The 25,697-nt window shown below is 32.0% G+C and overlaps 2 protein-coding genes across 2 annotated transcripts in view; one reads left to right on the plus strand and one right to left on the minus strand.

Annotated features, from left to right (window-relative positions):
- The first annotated feature begins 12,435 nt into the window (after nucleotides 1-12,435).
- On the plus strand, nucleotides 12,436-15,314 carry LOC145312710 (uncharacterized). Its single transcript, XM_080151967.1, has 3 exons — nucleotides 12,436-12,776; nucleotides 13,909-14,093; nucleotides 14,965-15,314. Exons 1-3 carry the CDS (start codon nucleotides 12,496-12,498, stop codon nucleotides 15,117-15,119), a joined length of 621 nt encoding a protein of 206 aa, XP_080008093.1. The 5' UTR covers nucleotides 12,436-12,495; the 3' UTR covers nucleotides 15,120-15,314.
- A 1,559-nt stretch (nucleotides 15,315-16,873) lies between these two features.
- Nucleotides 16,874-25,697, minus strand: part of LOC145304582 (uncharacterized) — a 38,308-nt gene continuing 29,484 nt past the window's right edge. The window contains exon 9 of the mRNA XM_080146502.1: nucleotides 16,874-19,518. Coding sequence (XP_080002628.1) covers nucleotides 18,928-19,518 — 591 coding nt within the window. The 3' untranslated portion in view covers nucleotides 16,874-18,927. The remainder of the gene's footprint in view (nucleotides 19,519-25,697) is intronic.

The raw sequence follows: 25,697 nt of genomic DNA on the forward strand, positions 1-25,697 counted from the left end.
TTTAGACGAACCTTTATAAAATAAAGAGACAGACAAACTTCTGGTTACTTCTTTTTTATCAGAAAACATCTATTTGGAATATACATCCATCTATGTAAATCTAGTTAGGCCTTTATAAACATTCAATTATTAAAGTCACGGCCCATTCAATTCCATTCCAGTAAAGACATAGATTAGACGGTATATTCTAAAAAAATTATTAAAATAGCTTAGATAATTAATATCCACATTGTTGCAAAGTTGATCTTGCTGCGCTGGATATGTAAATAATTGTCCTTTCTTAGATATTTTTTCAAGAATATATATCCTTAACTCATAAACTGTATAGTACAAGACATTTATATTCAAATCAACAATGTGTAGTCTGACACAATGAAGCTTGAATTCTAAAAATAACAGCTTTAATATGCCTTACATTATAAAATTAAGCCATAATATAAAATTAACACTATGATGTCTGTGTTTACCGGATCTCGTTTACAATACAGCATATCAATGTACCACCACACCCCAAGAGAAATAGCCTCTAGAAAATTATGATATTATTAATTTGGTTGGTTTAGTTGGACACTAAAATTCGCTACTTTAGTTTTATGCTTTTACAAGCAATTCATTCTAAACTTATGGTTCGATCTTGATTTAATTATTCAATATTTGTGCCATTTTCTTTTTCATACTTTTTGGACCCCTCTCAACATCCATGAAATGGGGGGTAGAGAGGTGAACCCCTCTCCCTAAAAGAGGATTATCCATGACCTTCTGAACAATAAAATTGTTACTTGAAAAATGTCGACACTGCTAGTTTAAAACAACTAATAAGTCCCCTTTCAACAACGAATGAGGTATTCATAAAATTTCAGGTACCAGTATAATTTACATATCCCACTCCCCCAAATCATTAAATTCAATATTATGATGAAGCTTTCTCATATCTATTTTAAAATCTTTAAAGATTTTTTAAGAATACAAATTGAGAGAAATTTTGTTGAATTTCATGTTTGTGCATTTTTTTTTTGTTTTTATCCGGTAAAAACTTTTATTTTGATAGTAGACCAACAACTTAAAAATATACTATATATGGATATTTTCCTGTTGAATTACAATACATACCACACACACACAAAATTATTTTATTTACAGAAATCTTTACAAGAAGTTCCAGGCATTTATCTTAAATAGCAGTCGTTAAAGTAATTAAGATGGTACAAAATAATTTTAATGAACACAAGAATAAACAGTCAGACAATAAGAATTACAGAATAGACACCCATTGGTCTTAGGATTGTTTATGTAAAATTTCAAACATTTAATAGCATCTTTATCGAGTATATTATTTTTATTTACACATTGAACTGCATTGAATCATTGGGGAAGTATTATAAACATCAATTTATTTTCGTATCCCGTAAGATCCCCGAAAAAAAAGGACATGGGGAGATAAAACAAAACTTTTTTAAATATGGGATTCTTTTAAGTGATTGATCTGCTCTTCATGAAAAGATAATTACACCAATAAAACTTCTAAATTTCATCAAATTGTTACCAAATAATTTACCATTTTAGGCCATTTTTTTTCTGCAAAAAAAGTTATTAAATTTCTTGTTCATGACATCATATTGATCTTATCTATAGATATACCGGCGACTGTGGCTAAACACGTTGCACATCCCGCTCCTCATCGGGAAGGTAATGAGTTCGAATAACAACTAGCCACCGCGTCATAACCAAAGACATTAAAAATAGTTCCTACTGATCCTATCACAAGTGCGCGACATTATTAGATAGGTACCTTGCCCAAAAATAGTTATAAACCTTCCCAGAACCAATGAACAGCCACACTGTAGAGGAGAATTATGTTTGTTCATATGATAAGAATATTTTTCGCCTAACGTTTTTTTGTGGATGACCATTATCTGAAAAGAGACCTATATCAAGAATTTCTAAAGTTTTTAGAGAGGTCTTATCTGACAAACCAAAAAAAATACTATAGGATTCGTAAGAGAAAGAAAGCATTATAGAACATTACATTTGTGTCAAGAATAAATAGTTTGCGTGCTTTCATCAAATTTTCAAGTACATTTTGTTTTATGGGAATTTGCACATATTTTCATTATAAAAACAAGGACAGTCGTGTATCTTGATAGCGTAATTCACAACATTAAATGTATAAGATAACTACCTGGCCCAAGCAAATTTATTTCTGTTCTTTTGTAAGGACTCGGCTGTGTTTATATTTCCGACGCTATTAGCTGATTTTAAAGACCCAATAAAAAATCGAGACATGGTTTCCGCTCTATGAGCAGAGTTATATATACCTCATGCCCCTTTTTTTCTTTTACTTTAATTTTAAAACGAAAACAAGGAGTGTTATTTTTAAGTAGTGAGGAAGTAGTAAGCAAATTTAATTTACAAAATTGGAAATGTGCGAATTACAGAGTAGCTACGACATAGTTACAAAAATAAAGGAATTAAAATAGCATGGGGTAAAAAGACGAAATTGAATTTTAAACTTTAATGGCCTGCCCTATATAAATTCAGTAATGTCCATATCATATATGCCAAATGGGCCTAAATTCCCCCCCCCCCCCCCTCTTTGACAAATTTGGAATTTTGCTCAGATTATTTTATTTAAAATAACTATTTAAATTTTGTTATTTGGAAGAAACATACTTTGATTCCTCACCCTTTATTTATAAGTTTTTAAAGTGCATTGTAACGAGTTATTGCTTATGAGCCAGAACATTTCGACTTCTTCTCAAATTGTTTCATCACAAATAATGTTTAATGTCTTAAAATATGTCAGGGTTTACAGGATTGGGGGGGGGGGGGGGGGGGGGGTAAATTGACAGAAAAGGATATTGTTGGTAAATTCTAATATATATTGGTTTTGTGCTTCATGTTATGATTTGCAAATATATATCAAACTATCTATCTATCTACATCATGTTATTACAAATGATCATGGTAAATTAATTTATCTTTAAATTTCTACTAAATTTCAATCGCATAAAATATTTATAAAAGAGTTATTACTTTTTATGTTGATTTAGATATCTAAACAAAATTATACATTTTAATACAAAAAATCTCCCCTGTCTACGTTATTTCTTAAACTTGAGTAATCAATAAAAACAATATTCAAATAAAATTTATAACAAGAACGTTAACTTTAATACTAACGAAGCCCTTTTATGAAATACAGGAAAAATGTATACCTCAAGGTATAATTTTGATGTAAACCAACAACCCTTTGGATTGCAAGACCTTGTCTTAGATTTGTTCAAGAAAGATAGAAAATGCTGCTATACTAGGCATAAAACATTAATAGTAAAAGTAAGGTTAATGTTTTTGCACTTAACCCTTACAGATCGGGGGGGGGGGGGGGCTCCAAGAGCCCCCCCCCCTCTAGTTTTTTCAATCTCATTTTTTTTGTAGGTAAGATGGAGAGCTGTAACTTCATGACTTTTTAAGTTTAGTAATTATACGTCGACAAGAGTTGATTTTTTTAGGATATCTGGTCTGTGTCGGTCGTGGTGTCCGGTCAAAGTCGGTTGGGTAGCAAAAAAAATTAGAAAAAATTCTAAATAAAACTTAATTTCTACATCATGACTTTTGTGTATAAGGTAGAAACCTATTTTTTTTTTTGGTGAATACTTAGATGTCAATGACCTTCTGAGAAAAGTGGTGTTATGACCGTTTGACCGCTCCCTGACCGACTTTATGACCGATTTTTGTCCGACTTTTACTACAGACATATATCATGAATATCGTGGCTTCTATTACAGCTAGAGACCTATATTTTTTTTTGGTAAATCCTTGAGCAATAATAAACAGATAAAAATATTAATTATGAAAAATAAAAGTTCGTCCTAAAATTTGGTCATCCTAGCTGCAAAATTGGCCGCTCTACAGCTGTTTTAAAATTTAGCGGCTGGCCGCTAAAAAGCGGCTAAAGAGAAGTCTGACTGCTATGACTAGAAAAAGTAATTTTCTCTAAAAAAAAAACATGAACCACCAGAAAAAAATTTTACGTCTTTATCTGTACCAGGAGCCGAGATAGAGGGGGGGGCTCTTGGAGCCCCCCCCCCCCCCCCGATCTATTAAGGTGGGAATTGGGGCCCGATCTGTAAGGGTTAAACAGGCGAAAACGAATATTGTGCAAAGTGACGTGTTATTAAAAGTTGTTGGCGTTATTTTACCTAACGCACAGTTGTTTGGACAGAAATCTTTATTGTTTACCAAGGTAAAAAAGTTAATGGTAGGTTATGGCTTATAGAGTATCTCCGCTTCTAAAACAATATTCAAATAATATTTAAATTAGAAGAAAAAGAGCAAGAATTGTTTTCCCTTACTATAGACCAGTTTTTAAATATACTGCAATGACTGTAATTACTTCTCCTCTAAAATGTTTCACAAACGTTAAATAGTACCTGTAAGAATTGGAAGAAATTTACCTACTGTCAATAAGAACTGGAATTTTGACAAATTTATTCTATTAACATACATTATTTTTTAACCTGTATTGGTATTGTGATTTGGAATTAATAACTGCCCTTTTTATAAAAGACTTGGGAAGATGTCGGCTGCGCCTTTAAATAGCTTGACTCAATCTGTCTAAATTAACAAAAAAAATTTAAAACCGGACATGTAAGAAAATGGATATAGAATTTACGTGGATATTATGATAAGGAAAAAAATCCTTAATTTAGGTTGCTAACGTGGAATTCATTTATTGGTCAGTTCGTATATCCCATAGGAGGGGAGGGGATTGGGTAAAGGGGGTTAATGGGTGGAATCGTTATTTTAGCCCGCTTCGAGGTTCACTTTTTAGAGAACATGAAAAGCTGGTTTTACATCCAAGTAATAATAACTCCATTTGTAAGAACCAACCAGGTTTTGTTGACACATACAATTCACATTTCATCTTTCAATAACAGATCAGCAATTTTTTCACACATAAATGATTGCGTCTACATGTTTTTTAATGGCTAGGTATGTGTTTAAAAATGACATCAATAATATAAATGACATAAACAAGAATGCCAACATTCAGAACATTCTAAAAAATAAGAGACAAACAGATGGACGTATCCTAAAATAACATTCAAAGCTATCTTTCACAGACGGACAGACTCTAAAGATAAAAATGCTTTGATTTTAAGAATTTAAACTGGATTTATATAGAAAATGTTATCCAGAGCTGGATCTTTAAATCGTTTTTATAGTGCGCTGAATCGGGGCGATTCAGAGGTGAACCGTAGGTGCGCTGGTGGTTAGCCACAGCGCGCCTATAAAACATGGATTTTTATAAGAATTTCGGCGCGGTGATGTTAAATCGCCTGCGCACTCACTAAAATATCGATACGTGCCGATACAATTTTTTAACTTAAACTGGGTCAGTACGGTGTTTTATATAAAAAAAATATAAAATTTATTTTAAAAATAACTATAAAATGTTTTCACGATAGTTTAGCAATAAAATATTAAACTAATTTTTAAAAAATATTTATTTATTAAATATGAATTACCCCGATTTAGCGGGGCAATGCCACTAGTTGAGTACCATTGCTGCGCCGGTTCGGTGCAACTGACCGCGCTGAATCGCCCATGCCATTTCAATTTAAAGATTGGTATTTAATAATTTGATGGCGCGCTGAATGAATCGCCCTGGTTTAAATCACCTATAAACGATTTAAAGATCCAGCTCTGGGAGTAAGGGAGGGGACAATGGATCGAATATTCAAATTTTCAGGAGTCTCAGACTTTGCAGTTTCTGTCTGAGTTTGGGTACTTGCGCATGAAATGCCGCTACTCGTTGTGTATGTTTTGAATATTGCAGACGGGAAGAAGGGATAAGGGAAGTGGGGGCAAGGGAAATAACTACTCGTTGTGTTAGTTTGGAATGTAGCAGACGGGGAGAAGGGAGAAGGGAGGTGGGGGCAAGGGGCAAGAGAAATAAACAGAATAAAAAGGGGCAGTCATATTCTTGCTAGCAGCTGGCCGGGTCCAATAATCTTGTAATTTAAATCACACCATAAAACCTCAATATATTTCATCAAAAACAAGTTGTGATTTCACTTTACATGACGCTATGGAAATCTATTATTCAATTAACAATCCGTTTATAATTTCCTACAAATTTATTGGATTAAACTGGATTTCATGCCCTTTCTTTGATAACTCTTATATTGAATTAATTACCCATTGTCCCCTCCCTTACTCCCTGATGTTATCACTCTAAATGTTTGAGGAATTGAATATTTTGGTTTATTTAAACAGGGGAATAGGAAAAAATATCCTTTTTGATAAAAAATTAATTCATTTCTACCCTCTCTAAGATATCAAAATTAAACATAGCATATAAAAAGTTTAGAAAATCTTGGAAACATTGATACATAGTAAAGTAAAGGAAATGCCCTGTTCCATGGAATGGCACAACTCAATAGTATGCTCACTGTTAGGACTTCCAAAAAAAGCCAGTTCAATTAAAAGGACTCTCCACAGCAAAATCAACTTTGGATTTTTGAAAATCTAACCTGAAACTATTATTCTCTGTTCAATTTTAGGCATTTTTTGTTTTTGTGGCATCGCGATCGAAGCCCTTTGAAAATTTTGTCCGCCGCCTATTTGTACTGCCGCTATAACAATATGTACTACACTTTACTCCACTCAAATATGTTCGCCGCTAAAGAACATTTGCTCCATTGCAACCGGCCGCTCTACGATTTATCCTCTTCCTTGACTGGACAATCCTGCCGCCTCCATTTTGTGTTCGCCTCCGCCAAATATAACCATCTTTTGCCGCATTCATCGCCCTTCTCCGCCGCTACTATGTCGCTATACACAACACCCCCAGCCTCCATTTAATTTCAGAACAAGGGAGAGGGGAGCATGTATTAAAAAGCGACGTACAGTGATGAACAGCGGAGTAGCGGCGGAGAAGGGCAATGAATGCGGCAACGGCGGCAAAAATAGAAGCTAAAAATCACTAAAGCAGCACAAGTTAAATGGCGGGAGGATTCACTGAAAGGAGGTCAAAAATTTCAAAGGGCTTCGATCGCGATGCCACAAAAACAAAAAATGCCTAAAATTGAACAGAGAATAATAGTTTCAGGTTAGATTTTCAAAAATCCAATGTTGATTTTTCTGTGGAGAGTCCTTTTAAAGGGTTTTTGACGTTTGGAAGTTACTTTACAATATAAAATTTATTACTGCTTTTTTTTCTTGGCAAAAAGTTAAACAATTTTGAGGGAAAGAGTAAACTAGCAGCTTACATCCGCAAAATTCAGGTTTTTACACGGTTTTTAATTTTGGAAACTATGTCTATAATATGAAATTGAATAGATATTGGCTTCTGGGATAGACTTCATAATTACTTAAGTAAACTACACATTTATAAGAATTGTTACAAAAAAAACTTCTGAAAAAGGACAAGTAGTTTTTAGGGTGTTATTAAAGCCCCATTTTAACTGTAAAAGATATTATTAAAAGTTCAGCTGAAACGTACACAAATACCATCAGTTTTTTATACAATTCTTCTCATGATGTAGAGACATCTTTCTTTTAAATTTTCCCTTTCATACATTTATTTAATTAATTTAATTAAACGTTTTACTATGTATAATCTTGCAGCATAAGGTTAATTTTAGACAATGCACAGAGGTGGGTTTTTATGAAAAGAATGCCACGTTAATGCAAAGAAGGAAAAGGGAGGTGGTAGCAAGAGGAACAAATAGTTCGGCTGGGGGGGGGGGGGGTATTTCTCAATTTTTTGTCTCAAAAACCCGTCTAAGTTCATTACAAAAATTTTGTTTGAAATTGAAATAGTGAATTGTTATGAACTTATAGCTGGGGACTTAATTGCTGTTAATTTTTTCAAGTCTATAAGCAAAAAAATAATAAATTACTGTTCCTGCAAATTACGATAGTGCAAAAAAATCAGACAACACAAATTCCTACCCTAATCTTTTTTTTGTATTGTAGAAAATATCTATTTTAAGCTTGTCATGATTACATGAATGTTGTAATTCTTGTTTATTGCAAAGAATTGAATTTTGCAGGTATAATTTTTATGAAAAGGAAAAAAGGGGAATTGACAATATTTTTCTACAGAATTTTTAACACTTGTATGTTTAAAACACACTATGGTATCAAACATAGTTTTAAGCATTATATAGTTTATCAAATTTAGCAAGAGTTCTAGAACTTTGCATTGTAGACGGTAAAAAAATATGATTAAAATTATCATTTAGTTAAATGAATAAAAACAAAAATTAAAGTGTGATATTTTTTATACAAATAAACAAATTTTAGGTGCTTCCACTTAAAACTATTTTTTCACGTACCACCAAAAGAATATATATTTTTAGCAGATGAAGAGGACCCAAACTCTGCGGTGCTCCATAACTACAGGGTAATATCTTTCCTGAACCTAACCTACCTGGAATAAAATATTTAGGTTTTGTTTACTTTTTAGCAAAATAGGCTCAGTGTGAAATTTAGGGGAAAATCCCAAACTTTTAGGAATAAAAGAAAAGGCAATTAAGCGCTAAAAAGTTATATATATTTTCTAAAATTTGAAGTTTAGAATCCAGTTTGAAAGTTTAGCTTGAGATTCGCAAAAATATGAAATACAGTATTACGCGGATATTAAATGAAAAGAATTATAAGATCAAAATTAGTTATGTAAATTTTATGATTTTTATTTTAATATTTTTGGAAAATTGCCTGTAATAAAATGCAAAATAAGATTTTTCAGTTTGGCTGAAAAGTGGTTCTAATCCAGCGGATATCAATTGGTTTCGAATCCATACTTGAAAAATTTATGAATATTATTTAAAAGTTCCCCTTTATTCCTGAAGTTACATCGCATTATCAATTTTGAATGACAATAAAATCAATATAACTTATTCAATTCCAAAATATAATGATTCACTCAACCCCTAGCAAACATGGTAGGGAGGGGAAATGGAGAGGGACTAACAGACGGATAAAGTCTTAAGAAGTGAAGAATTTACTGAATGTTAATTTATAGTTATTTATTTTGGTTAACCTATAATTGCACCCACATGGGATTTAAAGTCTGGGGTGTTTAAATGCATTCCTATCACAGAGTTAAGGCTTCGAAGAAAAAAATTGATTTAAATTTTTTGCTGTTTAAGATAATAATTATCTAAATTTTTGCTGTTTTCGATAATAATTATTTAACTAGGAATATTTCTTTACAAACCGATTAATATCCGCTGGATTATAACAGTTTCTCTGAAAAACAAATCATCTATAGTAACGTGTTACAGACAATTTTCCACGAATATTAAAATAAAAATCATAAAATTTATACCAGTTTTGTTAGCCCCGATTGTTAATTTTGATCTTTTTAATTTTAAATTTTTAATTACAATGTATACTGACCTATCATTTGTCATTTGTATTGTATGACGTCATTTTTTATTAGGAACCATAAGCTGATTCTTCAAAATCAAGCCATTGAGATCATTTAGGCAATATAAAGATAATTTTTTCAATACATTGTTGATAATGGGTGGGATTACACTCCACTATGGGTTGAGATACACTACCTGCAAGTTTAAACTTATCCATCTCTCATTCCTTAACAAAGAAAAACTTTTTAATTTTAATTCTAAATTTAATTCATAACAGGGGACGTGGACGTGTGTTCTTAAAAATAATCAAAATAAAAAATGTATGTTCTGTTTTATATTGTTCTTGTTCTTATACATTAATATCATAACTTTTAAAAACGACATTAAGCCAAATTATATCTTAGGTTGCCTAGAAGTTAGGATTTCTCAAGTAAAATTAAAATAAAAGAATATAGGGGGCATGAGCTATACGTAACTTTGCCCACATTTTTTTTATTGGGTATTTGAAATCAGTTAGGAGCGTCAGAAAATAATATAAACACAGCCGAGTCCCTACGAAAGAACAAAAAGTAATTTGATAGCAGAAAAAAAATTAAATAAAGATGTTTCTATAGTATTTTGATTTTTGGTTATTTTGTCCATTAGTTGGATAAATGTTTGAAATTTTATTAAATAGTTAGATTAGTTTCTTTTATTGCAAGAATTCCATATTTCTACATGTTGTTCCATGAATTCCTCACAAGAACTTATTTTCTCCAGCAACTAAATATTCTAAAAACGTGATGTACTAAATAAAACTAAACTACATAAGAAGGCTTACTAATAATCAGGAATAGCAATTACTCAATACTAGCGGCTTCGCCCCTAGCCTCTAGCGGCTTTTTCCCCAAGAGGTGATCAAAAAAAATTAAGGCGACATTCGTAAAAGGCCCAAATAAATCCAAAAAAATGGGGGGGGGGATTTTTTTGTTTTTTTTGGGGGGGGGGGGGGGTTCGAGGTGTCCAACCTCCCAAGAAAATAGCCTAAAACCACCACAGGACCAGTAGGTATATTCCCTGAAGAGTAGAATCCGATCGGATAGACGGACAGACATCAAGCTACTTTGTATTATAGATTGCTTCCAATATTCGATGGATTTTATAGAACCGGTTCACAGCCATACTGAAAATCATTAAAAGCATCGAATTACAGACAATTTTTACTATTATCAAAATTAAAATTATAATATAAACACAAGTTTTGTCATAGTAGGCCTTTGGCCTCTTGGGGCTAACAAATCTTCAAATTTTTTCTTTAAATATCGACGGAAAGCTGACTATTATACAAAGCGATAAATAACTATTAGTAGACACTAATTACAGCAACAGGGTTCATAAGATGTTGAAAAATCTGCGAAAGTGTTAGAACACCTTTTCATATAACTTTAGATGTACCTTTGTCAAGTTTAATGTAATTGTGGGGATAGGAATAAACCAGGGATCTAAAGGGATAAGACAATCGCCGATAAATTGATCTACATTTCCATTGATGATACACAAAATAACCCGTTCTGTAGATTACAATTAGTAGTTAAAACGATTAGAAAATCAACCTAATGAACCAACCAATCAAAATTCAATGGTTAAGTCTCCAAAGTTGTTTAGGTAAAGAATAAGAAAACGTTATTACAAAACTTTGGGGACTAGTGGAATAAACACTACAATGAAATCTTCAGTTTTTAGGTTCTTATTGGAGAGTAATTTATACACACGTTATCTCATTTGTTAGTTAAAACTTTAAAATCGTGGGGACTTCATCAATTATTAGATTGGTTTGCACAAACCAATAGTATCCATATTCTTCCACAAATAATGTTTAATCTACAGTAAGGGTAGATAGATTTTTATGAACTACTAGAGGCCTTTAGGGGGGAGTCTACCTCACCCTTCCACTATCCACACCCACAATTGCTAATTATTGTGAACGCCAGTACTTGTGTGTGTGTGTAAATTACTGCCCAGTGTCCAGTAATATCTAAGTAAGGCAGCTAGTTATTTTTTCAAAATTAAGATAAATTAATTAAACCTGTCTTATGTAGCTTAAATATTGAAAGGAAAATTACCAAAACTTGGGTTAAGATCTTTAAAAATTGTATTAAGAAGACACATATAACCTACGAAATTTTTGTAAAAAATAATCGGATATCCAAATAATCATTATCAATATTATTTTTAATGTACCTTTCACAAAATTAAAATAAAAGGCAAAAATCTTAGCGGGGGGTCTTTAATGCCCCGGCGGAATAGAGTTAAGAATCAACCATCTGTGCGCAGTTATTTGGTAGCTGTGTGTGATGAAAATGGATATAGTATATACGTGGATATATTGACAGGGGAAAATTTGTCGTTAATTTAGCTTGCTAGTATAAACCTCATTTATTTGTCAGTTCGTAAATCTAGTAGGAGGGGAGGGGATTTTTATCGATATTCTAGCCAGCTGCAAGCATCACTTTCTCTGAGTAAATGCGAAGCTGGTGCAACATCCAAGTAATAATATATCGATTGTGATGACGTAAACTTGCATTGGTTTAATTTATATTAGTTGTAAATCCCCGCGTTTGCTTAGCAGTAGAATGTCATCAGATCAACCATATCCGCAAAAGAACCTGTTTTTTTTCTTCACATTGTTCGTCCGTATGTTTCGTTTTTCTATCGTATGTTTAGGTATGTTAGAATTGTCCTATCGATTTCAAACTGGAAATGATGATTTTTGCAACGGTTGGGTACAATTTAGAAAGCGTAGCAAATCTTAACAAATTTATTAGTTTGTATGTTCTCAAAAACTATTGAACCGATATGTCTGGTGTGATTAAGTTGTGCTTTATAGAGAAACTTTACTTAAGTCTTCAAATGGTTTTAAGTTATTTCCCTACCATCAAGTAATGTCCCTGATGCTAGCCACTAGTGTAAATTGCTATTTGTGGTAAGATTTATTTGCAGTTGTGTAAAATTTGTAGTATTTACAAAACTCCCAAGAAACCAGTTCCAAGCCATTGTGTTTGTAGGCAGTGTAGTCAGTTGCTCCTTGCAACATAGTTACTTGTCAGACATATAAACTAAGACATATATTAAAATGGAATTCCAACATAAAAAAAGTTTTTGGTTGTCTATGTTTGCACTGTTAGTAGTTTCAGCTACTTTAGTTAGTATAGCAACTGATATTTTGATAAACAGAAATCAAATAAATGATAAAAGACATTTAGTTAAGGTGCTCTTCATATGGGCTGGAATTAGTGGAGGCGCAATAGCGGTTGTGCCCGCAATTTTTGCTATTGTAGAAAAGTGTAAAAAACGCGGAAAATGTGAAAGTGATACCAAAACCAGAAATGTTCAAGGTGACGACATGGCTCAAAAAGGAAACCTCATAGATTTACCTTTGATGATTCACGAATAGTTATATATCTCTTATTAGGTCAGCTGAATCTTAGTTTCCGATTGTGTACATAGCACCCTCATCCTATCTCCATATTTACTGCTAGCTAAAAAAGCTTCAAACTTCCGAAAAAAATCTAAATTTGAAAAATTAAAATTTTAAATGTTTTATGTATAAATCGTTTATACATTATATCGCTTTTCCCTTTGACTGGAGTAGCTGAAAATAGGTTTTGCAATAGTTGGGTTATCTGCTGTACAGCTTCGGAAATTAGGGAAGAAATGGGCAATCAATTTTCAGTTGATCTGTTTTAAGAATTTTTATTATAGTAGCCAAGCTACTCTATAATTTGATATTTCCGCCCGTCAGTAAAAAATCAGTATGCATAAAACTTGAATTTCTAGGCTGCTATTCAAAGTAGACGGCTGAAAAATTTGAGAATCCAGTATACATCTAATTTTCTTGGTCCGTAAATATGTAAGTAATGCTTTGGCTGTCATTTAAATTACATTGAAAAAGTTTTATTTGCTCAGCTAATGTTCGAAATACACGACTGATTTTTTAGAGTAAAGACTATTCTGATCGATGAGCTTCTACTCTATAATATACTTGGTTCGTCAGTTTCTTTGCAATGCTCTGATGGTCATTTAAATAGGAAAAAATGATTCACTCTGTTAAATGACATCAAATTGATGTTTTCTTTCTCTTCTGCTATTTATGATCAAAGACGGGATCAATGCTCTATAAATATAATTGTCCATTGGTCTATCGGCTCTTAAATACAATTTTTCTCATCTGTAAATAATAGACTTCATAATTTTTGTGTAAAGATTTATAAGACCACTAAGAATGATTACTTACTACGCCGTCTGTCCTTCTGTTATGCACCATGTTTCCTTTCTATTTTTCCATGGGTTTACGGGGATAATATTTTGAGTGGGTGGAGATACTCTCCTTAAATTAAAAATATATAAATATCCCCGGATTCTATATTAAGCTTTACTGCTCTGTTTTTTTGCGGGATGATTTGGTGCAAACAGACTTACAGTCAAACATCATGATCTAACTTTTTAAAATGTACAATATTAAAAAATCTATGTTAAATGCTACTACAGAGTTATCAAGAACATATTTGGATGATTGGAGAGCTGATCAGTTATCAAGTGTGGCATACCACCCAAGGAAATCTGAAGCACATCCTGCAAAAGTTGAGGCAATCATCCTGGCAAGAAAGGAAAAACAGGGTCACTACCTGCCACATCTGCAGCTACCCTCACACACCAATAGAACACTTCCAGGTACAGTAATAAAATAATAGAATAATTTTTAGCATTATAGCAAGGTTTTAAGGCTATGGAATTAACCTTTTAGATTTTTTTTCAATTTTGGTAACTCTCCCCCCCCCCCCCCATTAGAACTATGGTTCTGACAGAGATCAATAATTGGAAGGGATGGGGGTAGTACCAAAATTTTCCAAGTTGAAAAAATATCCTGAGAGGACAATACCAAGGATATTTTCAGTGAAATAGATCACCACCATTTATCTCTTCTGTTTTTGAAAAAAAAAGTTCTTGTATTCCATAACAAATTTTTTTTTCTAATGAGTAAAACTAGCTAACTGTCCTCTAATGTTTTTCTCAGAGGAGATGGGTATTGGAGGAATTGAAATTCCCTAATTAGAATATAAGTATATGAAATATATAAAACTTAAATATACCCCTTACTCCCCCCTGCCATAAACATGTACCCTTCAGTTAGAGACAAAAATTAAACAACCTGTCTTTCTTTATATTTTACCCCTGGGGTAAAATTTTGGCTGGTTGAATAACATAATTTTCGCAAAATTTTATCCAAAACGACCGAACCCCCGCCCCCCTTATATTAAAATATTAGCCAAATCTCACCTACCCCCTCAACAAAATCTTTGTCTTTCTTGATGGAAAACACAACTAGTTAGACAGACATATAAGGCATGAACACAGTAATAGTGTCTGACTAATTATGACGTAACGAAAAAAATTAGCCAATGAGAGGCCGTTATTGACCAATGGTAAAATTTATAGTGGCCTCTCATTGGCTAATTTTTTTTGTTACGTCATAATCAGTCAGACACTATTACTGTTTTCATAAGGCATTATACCTCTTGAAACAAAGATTTTTAATTATCAGGTTCTAGACCCGGTTCATCGTTATCTCGAGTGCCATCTATATCAAGCTACACGTCAAGCGTGAACTCACTCCCCTCGTATGACCGTGTGATGGGACAACAAAGTCAAACTATCTACACTCCACCACCAACCTATAGAGAAGCTGTGCATTACTAAGATTATTTTTTCATCTAAAATATGAAACGTGAAGGAAAACCATGTCTTACCAAATTATATCTGCCAATCTCTTATTTGAAGAATTATTAAAATTTATATATTTTCATTATGTTAATGTTTTTTTGTATATTGCAATTAGCTAAATCTCAATCTCTCATTTAATTTGCATTCTGATAAATATATGAATGTTTTAAACATTTTTAAAAGCAAAGCTTTTCTATAATTAGAATCGGTCCGTCCGTACGTCCGTCCGTCCGTCCGTCACGGATAGCTTTTTTCGTTAATTAAGACATGTTAGAATTGTCCTATCGATTTCAAATTTTGCATGGTGATTCCTTTAGTAGTTAGGTACAATTTAGAAAGCGTAGCAACACTATAATCATTACCAAAATGTCCGTACGTCCATTTTAAACATGTTGATTTTTTTACTTTTTTAAATAGCTATTTTCGTTAATTTAGGCATGTTAGAATTGTCCTATCGATTTCAAATTTTGCATGGTGATTCCTGTAATAGTTAGGTACGAGTTAGGAAGCGTAACAACTCTATAATCATTACCAGAATGTCTGTACGTCCATTTTAAACATGTTGATTTTTTTTTACATTTTTAACAACAAATTTGTATGTGATCTAATTATCCGATTGGTCTGATTTTTTGTATACTGATTCCTGGGACAACAAAGTACAATATTATAAGCGAAGCAACTCTATAATCGAGTCCTAAAAATGTAAGTATGTCCATAATCATTATCCTGTATCAAGCAGTTTTTCAACTTATTTACTTACAATTTTGCTTTGACTCTTATACATTCGCATTCTGATTATTCAGTTCTGACATTATACAAGTGTTAATGTCCGTTTGTCCTACCGTTTCAGAGCTTCGCTTTTATGGATGTTGTCATCCTTGTTGTTTGTAGCACAGCTCTTTTTTTTACTAGGGTATAGTTCTGTTCATACGTTACTATACTTGTATTTACGGTAATAACCTCTTAAGTGCAAGATTCTCCTTCGATTTTAAGTGATCATCTAGAGAATCCAGATCATCATCCGCATGTAATGGATGCGTTACCCAGGGATATTAGTAACATACAACCTTTCATTGCACGACGTTTGTCTGAGAAATCCTCACTGTGCATGGTAATGAGTTTCGCCTGTTTATGTCACAAACAGTACGAATAATTTTATCGTGTATGGTTATGACCCGGTGTCGGGCCGAGATCCGAACCTATCACCTGGGTAGGTACTCAGCCGATCAGTAATAATATTTTTTGTGTGTAGATTTGCATAACTGTATGCATACAATAACATTTACAATTTGAACGTCATATCTTTTAATTTACGAACTGACCAATAAATTAGCTACTTTTTAGCTACATAAATTGCCGTCAAACTTTCCACTGTCATTATATCCACATAAAATGCAATTCCATTATCTCAAGCCAAAACTTCCTACACCCACATCCAATATAAGCAACCACTAGTAGTACTGTAATTTACAAAAAAAAATTGTCTCAATACTTATTACATCAATTTTGAAAAGCAGCTTATATTATATATTAAAAAATTATATCATACAATACATATGTTCAATGATAGGCCACTTTTTTACTATTGGTTAATTAAAATGTATGCTTGCCTATCATTGGTCATTTGTATTGTATGACGTCGGATTTATTATTTCCTTTAAAACATGCTAAGCTTGTTATTGCAGCGCTTCTTATGCAAGTTTTATATTTTATTAATAAAAAAATTTATAATTTTCATATTTATTAAGCAATTTTATCTTATATATAAATGTTTACATATAATTATAATTGAAATAATATTAATTTATTTTCTATACATAAAGACAATATAAGCTGGATTCAAATATGATAGGTATACTTATCTTTGACGGTGTCTTATTTTTATAATATTTGGAAAATATGGGGTTGTATTATTTTTCTTTATGCCTAACCCTGCTGTTCCTTGAACCTGCGGGGCTACCTTGTACCCAACCTAAAGTAAAATACACAAAAAAAACTAGCCTCTCCCCACCTAATTTTTAATTTATTTTAAAATAAGGAATGATTATGGTTTTTTGTGCTCGAATAGGCTCTTTGAGAGAAACCGCCCTTATGACGATAGGTATACCTACATATTTCTATTTCAGCTGATTATAATTATCAAATTATCCAAATTGGATTATCACGGTTATTTAAGACTTTTTTAGGAGTATAGCTACTCTTTAAATATTTCTTGTTGGTCAGTTAAGAACTTATTTATGTATGTTATGTAGTAATCCTTTTATAAAAGTAACAGGATCTCTGTTTGTCTGTGTGTACCGAAGGATTTTACTCACCGCAAGACAGATGTGGTTGTCCTTTAGAGTGTAGGTCCTTGGAGGGTATATTTATATTTTATTCTATAAAAACTATAATTATAAGTAAGGGAGGGGGTTGGACTTTTCCCCACCCTAAAGAACCCCAGATGCATCTTGGGGCGTAGCCGCTAGAGCGTAGCTTCAATGAAGACAACGAATGAAGGGGGGGGGGGCAGGGTCAATGAATGGAATGTTGTTATGTCCACTTAAAATCAAAATATTGACAATGCAATGAGCTTCGCTACTTATGGCTGTAATCGTTCTTGAAAGAAGATAAATGATATTAGTTCAATTACAAACCCAAATTTATAAAAACTTCAAAGGCATCCATTAAAAATATTTGATTGAAATAACCATTAATTTAATTTGAGTTAAAAGCTTAGTTTAAATGCTAAAAAATATTCAATATATATTAATTAAATACTCTCTAGCAGTTTATAAAAATAATTATAAATATAATTAGTCTTTTTTTTAAATTAGGCAGTGTTATATATTCAAAGATTATTATTGTTAGTTAAAAAAAGGTTAAAATGTTTAAAATCACATTTTCATGGTTATATCTTTACATATATTTAGGGTACATTTTTTTTACATTTATATCAATGTATTTTTTTCAAAAATGAAAATATGGCACATCAGAGCGAAAAAAGGGAACATTCATAAAATGTTGCTTTAAAAAACATATAGAATTTTAAATATTGATTTTATTTGACCTATTTTTGTAAAAAAAAAGATAAAAATTACCACATTTGGAAGAAAAAACAAATAAAAAAAATTAGATTTTTCTATCTAGTAAAATTGCGGTTTACTAAATAATCCTTATTTATTTAAGTATAAAATTATTTCCCTATTAGAGCACCTTATTAATGACTATTTTAATATATTAAAATTAATTTTTCCAGTATGGCTTCAAAACCGAGTAATATCCGCTGGATTAGAACCGTTTCTCATCCATATTGAAAAATCATGTTTAGCATCGTATTACAGACAATTTCCTCTAAGTTTAAAATAAAAATCTGAAAATCATTCCTTATTTTTCTTTTCATTTTAATATCTACGGAAGGCTGTCTATAATACAATGCGATAAATAACCACTATTGACTTTATTATTGAACACTTTATTAGTATTTGTTATCACTATTGCTTTTTAACTAATTTTTATCACTTTATATTTAGAAAACTATTCTGATTTACAAATAGTAGAATAAGATATATAAAAGATTGAATATTTATTGACTATTCTTTAATTTATATCATTGGTGAAAGGTTAGTAAATCCCTTCCTGACTTCATGAGTATGTTGATATATATTAATTATCAAGACTTATTTTTCCTTTCTTTTTCTACTAAATGTTTCTTAGGAATTCTTCCCTTTTTAGGTTTTTATAGAGTCTTAAAATCACTTTTTTAGCAGCACATCTAATCTTTAATCACTTTGTTGAACTAATATCAGACAAGGACCGACTTATTAGCCTCAGTTCCGTATTTATAATACTGTGGTAGTACATGCTTGTACAGCTCAGAGCTCACACTGTACGGGGAAGCCTCCCCAGGGGTCGTGTACTCGTAATCCGGATAACTATTATTAGCGGCCGAATTATACTGCGGCCGGATGCCGGCAATTGCCCCGCCGCCACTAAAGCCACCGCGGGCGTCTAGCAAATGTGAATGATGGTGTTGCGGAATATTGGCGGCCACGGGATCGTAACCGCCGTTGCCGGCTATTCGGTGCAGCGAACGATTGTTATTGCGGTGGATTGGCGTAAAGTGTGTGGCCACCCGCGACTTGGCCGTGTCATACACAAGACTTGTGGAGTGTAGACTGCTACCGCTGCTTGTCCCGCTGGACGCGCTGCGCGGCGTGAAAATTGGCGGTTGCGCCAACAAACCGCCGTGATGACTGTTGCTCGACCGGGCACTGGTCAGCGGCGAGGGCCGTGGCAGGGGAGGCGGAGATTTAGTGATGGGGTTGGAATAGTCCGCCACGCTGGGGCTGGAATACCTTGCCCACCCAGGGGTCTCTGCACGATTTATTGGCACCTGAAATATTAAAATGATTATAAATAGGTAGGGTAGATATTGGAACAGATAAATAGATAAAAAGGTTGATGGACGGATGGATAGATAGATGGATGAATGGCTGGGTGGATGGATGGATAAATGGATAGATGGATAGATTTATATATGGATATATAGATATATTTATGGATCGATAAAGAGATAGATAGATGGATGGCAAATAGATATATAGAAGATAGATATATAGTAGATAGATAAAGGTTAATATAATGTATAACAAGGTAAAGTTATGTCTTGGTCTGATTGATGAGATATAAGGGTGCTACACAGTTGGAAAAAACACTATCATATCAGAATTTCAAGTAATTTTTTAAGATAGACAATTGTAGACAAAAAATGATGATGTAAATTAAAAATTTTGAAGAAATTTATCCCTATTTTATTTTTAAATGATATATTTAAATTTAACTTATTAAAAAGTATTTAAATATAAACAAGTAAATTATAATTATTTTTGTGTGCATCCCCAATTTTGGTTGTTCAAAAAATGAAATGCAACGCTATGTTTCTTATGGATATACTTGTTCTTGTTGTATTTAAAATACCATATAATAACCATATTAAAGTTATTTCTAAGTATTTGTAAGGGGAATATATTACTATTATCTATTATATTTTTATTTCTTATTACATTAAATATATTACTATATATCTATGCATCAGAGGACCTCAGATGTAGGTCATGTTCCAATAGAAAAACTGGCATTGCATCGTATTAAAGACAACTTTCCGCGGATATTAAAATGTAAAATAAAATTGATTTTAGGATTTTTATTATAATATTCGTTTAAAATTGTCTGTTATACGATGCTATACATGATTTTCATTATATAAATCATGGGAAGATCATTGTCTTCATAAAGAGTAACAGTATGTCTGTTTGCTTGTGTGTCTGTCTGAACTTCTGAAGCTGAAGATCTCGCTATTATCTAGGACGACATTGTTCTCCTATACAGTGATGTTTCCTATATGTCATTGAAGATCTTTTTGTTGGTGGGTACCTCAACCCTCAAAAGAGAAATCATACATATAAAAAATAAAACTCCCGAAAAAATTAACCTTTCTTTTCAAATCAAAAATAGAAAGTGAAAGCTGACTTTTCCACTTCCCCCACCTCTCCCTCGAGTGCCCAGAAAGACCTAAAGGGGCGTATACATTTTCTATGCTAAAACATGACCAAATTCTAAGGCTCTCTACTATGCATTTGCATATACTTTCTTTATTTATTCATTCTTACAGTTTCCTATACCTAATTTTAGATCTTACAGGTGAAGTTATTATACAAATGCTTCGATAATGGTTGTTGAAGTATCCTGAATAAAACAAACCATAAAATAGCATAAAAACTATCTACGACCAAAACTTGAAGGCTAATGAAAACCTCCCCATTAAAAGATCATTAGTTCTTTTTTTGCGTCTATAATCTTCAGGCAGTCCTGACTTAAAACTTGTTTTTTTTCATTTAGGCCAATTTACTTTAATTAATTTCTTAAGTTATAAAACAATGGATGATAAATTGATGTACAATTATTTAATTATTATTATTTCCAGTCCAATATCCCCTTCCTCCCTGGTTATATTACAATCAAAGCACTTAAATAATGAAAACACTCAAAAGTTGTAGATCATATAAATATAGATTACAAAAGAAAAGTCCTTAGCTTTGAGAGGGTTTTACCATATATGATTGTCTTAAATAAATACAGTATAGAAAGGATTTAAAGATGGGATGGATATTCTATACAATACATTAAACTTATCCACCAGTCAAAATGCCTTTCATTTTCTTTTTTAACAATTATATCATTGTGATAGAACGTAAAAAAACAAAGCGTAAATTTAATCATTTTAATATCGTTCCATCGTTATAAAACGTTAAATAAAGATTCTTTCAAAAATTAGAGTATAATTTAAAGTCGTTTTTGTGGTATGATTAAGTGAACACTAAGATTGTGCTATATGATAAGCGATTTCTTAACACATAAACACTTCAAATTTCAATACTTGTGCTTTCGCGTGCGCAAAATAGATATATCTTAGATCTTACACCAGATTTTCATGTTCACTAATAATGTGAAACTTGCAGCGGACTAAAATAACGATTCCCCCTACACTCCTTACTACACCTCTTCTACTGATGAAAGAACTGACCAATAAATGAGTTCCAAGCTTAATTGACGACAAATTCCCTCTATCATAATATCCACGTATATTCTACATCAATGTCTAAAAAAATTGTTTCATATTCCCCAAAAGACACAATTGCAAATATAAAATATGGAATGGGAAGGGCAAATTCGCGCAGATTTGCAGATTTCACTACTTGTGCGGAATTGATTGCACACTACTATTTAAGATGTTGTTTTTCATTCATATAAAGGGTGGCCACATATAAAGTGATAAATCATCTGTTAAAAATCTATTTTGCTTTAGAAATTTAGCTCTTCTCTCTATTAGCAACGATAATAGCAATTTTTTTCTTCATTTTTGGCATACATTTAAAAGGGTTGAAATTTGCGGGGCTATCTAGAACCCAACCTAAAGTTTTCTAAGGTAAAAAAAGAGACAAAATTACCCCCCCCCCCCTCCTCTTTATTTCAAATTCATTTTAGAATAATAGAGAGGGGGGGGTCTGTAATTGACTAGGCACTTTGCCTTTGAAATCGCTTGTTCTTGTTTTCCTGTTATGTTATTGCTGCGCTACTTATTGACATAATTGTCTTTGTTTTCAATTTATTTTATCCTTCTCCAATGATTGTTATTGAACAACTTCAAAAATGTTCTTGAGCTAACAATACATGGAATTTGATCCAATTCTTATTTCATTTGAACCAGGGATATAGGGATAAGTAATGACAAAGAAGTAGGGGAAATTGGACTGTAACCAAAGTTTTATCAACACATTTTCTCATTCGTTGGCTAAAAACTCTAAGGCCTTTAATAAATATTTATAAAATGGTTTGTTTTTGTTTAAACCAGCAGTGTCTAAACCTATCAACCAATAATTTTAACCAACAGTGGGGTAATCATAATTAGGTTGCTTGTTTATGGTATAATGTCTTATACCCTTAGATATCTTAGTAAATGGAGAAGAAATGGTACAACACACATCCCCTTGATTAACCAATTATTTGCTTTCTGTTCTTTTGAAAGGGCCGTGGCTGCGTTTATATTTCTGACGCTATGGGTTGATATTCAAAGACCCAATTGAAAGTCGGCACAGGGTCACGTGGGTAGAGTTACATATAGCTCGTGCCCCCCCCCCCCCTATTTTTTACTTTAATGTTTGACTAATACTAAATATTGTTTATCTTTGGTGTAAAAAGGATATAAAAAAAAATTCTTTTTCTATTCTTATACATGAGTGATTATTAATATAAACATTATAATATTTATATAAGGTTATCATTCTTAACAGCGGAAAAAGGAGTTCTACAGTAAATGAATTTTTATAAGGGGAATCTTTACAATAACTTATTTAGTAGTCAAATACATTTTATGAATCACAAAGCTTAACATAATTAAATTATGACAGACGGACGGTTATAATGACTTATAGAGTAGATATGTATTGGAAAAGATAATCTTCACAAAAAAAAGCAGATGTTTTACTCCTCGGTATGTAGGATTCAACAAACAAACAATGTGATATGCAGTGCAAAAAACATAATTTTTAAATTGGTATGTATTTTTTTCGCTAAAAAAATATCTCATTTTTGAACTAAACGAACGCCTCTTCTTATAATGATATGCCAATATTTGGCCTCTTTAATGTTTTTCATTTATAGAATATGCTCTTTTTATGTTAGTTATTTAAAAATATAAAATTTATATAAAAAAGAATGATTTACATTAAAAAAAAATACCCCTTCCAAAGGTTAGAATTACTGGCTGAATAGTAAAGACGCTGCTAGTTTAATCAAAACCGATTCAAAGTTAAAAGTCAACGAATATGGGAACGTGTTTATTAAATTTAATTTAAATTTTGGTTCATAGTCCAATGTCCTTGTCCATGACATCTGTCTCTAAAACATATATACATATATATTCGATTTAAAACAGTAAATTTATAAGTCAACAAATAGTTCCAGGTTTTACTAGGGTAAGCTAGCCAGCCTCAATTTCGGAGAACACCCCCCCCCCCCCCCCCCCCCAATCCTCCAACGACAAACCAGGACATGTAATGTTGTGATTAAACATGCATATATATCATGGGGAAACTATAATATGTACATACAGGAGAATAAGTGGGAATATAAAACAACCGATTTCCATACAGAAATTAAACGTTATAATTATTAGAGATACGTAAAGAAAAAAAATTACTCGTCTTTTTTTCCATAATAGGCTTATTTATAACTCTTTCAGACGCTATGGGAAAACTATTATATTCCAACTTTACGCTTATTTTTTGCCTGTCAAAAAGTTCCCAGCGAACACCGAAAACTTCACATAATCTGTCTTTGATCCAAAAAACGCTTTAAAGAATTATACTCCCCACCCTTTTTTTTTATAAAAATAGTGGTGTGGGGGAAGTAGGTGTTCTGTGCTTAACTAAAAAAACTATGAATACGCTGCCAGTAATAATACTAGATAATTGTTTGGTAATATCGAATAAACTTTATTGCCTTTTCTCTAGTCAGGTTATGACGAAAGATAATATATGGAGAAAAAAAAAATTACAGTAAAACAGACTATTCAAGTAATTTTGTCAAGTCTTGATAAGATCAGATATTTCAAAAATCTTGATCAGTATGTGTTAAAAATCAGTGAAATTCAGACAATTTTTGATACAAAACTGTATTTTTTTTTACATGATGACTACATCTCCCTCCTTACAAGGTCTTTGAAATCAGAATGTTTACCTTTACAACTATTTATAATTCAGAATAACTATCCCTGACAAAATTTCTGGTAAGGTTATATGGCTGAGGGAATTCTAATGTTGATATAGCATATAATTATCATTATTATAATAAACCAGGGTTAAAGTGATCATAAACTATTTTTCTGAGGTTGGGTCATAATGCAGTATTTAAGTCATATTTTTATATTATTAGTTAGTAAAAGTGTACAATTGTACATGACATGACCTTTCCTTCAATTAACAATATACAATCTTTTACAATGTTGGTTTTAAGTCATGTGTTAATTATGATATTGTATAAAAAATAAAAAAAATTTCTAAATAATTTGTTAAAGGGTACATGAACCTTTTTTAAAAATTAAAATATACCCTCTTTAGCCTTTTTGGATCATAGATTAATCAAAAATTGCAAGAAAAAAAATCAAATATTTGTCTCTTTTTACTTACTACTTTACTACTGTAATAACCTTTGCTATTATTACATTGATATGATAATACATTATTGGAGACCTTCCAAAACATTACTTACAGTAGGTAAACGTCTTATTAATCAACTTTTTTTGCTTTTTTCATACATTATATAAGAATAAAGTTCAATGTTTATGCGCACATGTTATGCAAAAGGACCCTCAAAATCAGCCACTTGAAGCATTCTCATTTAATTAAATAATTTAGATTTTTCAAATTTTCTTTTTGTAAAATTACTTTGTAGCTATTGTCTGCGCAGCTACTCTAAAATTATTCCTTATTAAAGAAAACTTTGGGTGCCATAAACTTCTCAAACTAAATTATTCCTATCAACAAACTAGCCTCACAAACAAAAATATTAATTTATGAAAGATACAAAAGTTGTAATAAAAGACACTTTAGATGCATTTAGAAAGTATTTACAGCTGTGCCCCTAGCATCTAGGGACTATGTCTTTAAATAGGTAGGATAGGGGTAGAATACTAGTCTAAAACCATTCCTGGACCTATGCAAAGCTTCCCTAAAGGAAAAACTCAATGATTTCGAAATCTTAAGCTTCAGACAAAAAAAAACTTTCTACTTTATATAATAGGATACCTAAAATGAATGCGAGTGTTAGCAATTCAGCCAGCAGCATATGTGAGTGATAAGGTCACTTATAGAGATGCTACACACACTCAAATATTTTAAAAGTGCTTTATAAACGTGCCATGAATTGAACTTTGAAGTGCGTATTGTGTCGAGTTTTTATTTGTAAGAAAACAACTTAATAATATTTCAATGAGTTGAATACAAGTCAGGGAGA

This window comes from Acartia tonsa, chromosome 2 (genome assembly GCF_053477335.1).
Source record: "Acartia tonsa isolate MP-2025a chromosome 2, ASM5347733v1, whole genome shotgun sequence".
NCBI classification, from domain to species: Eukaryota; Metazoa; Arthropoda; class Copepoda; order Calanoida; family Acartiidae; genus Acartia; species Acartia tonsa.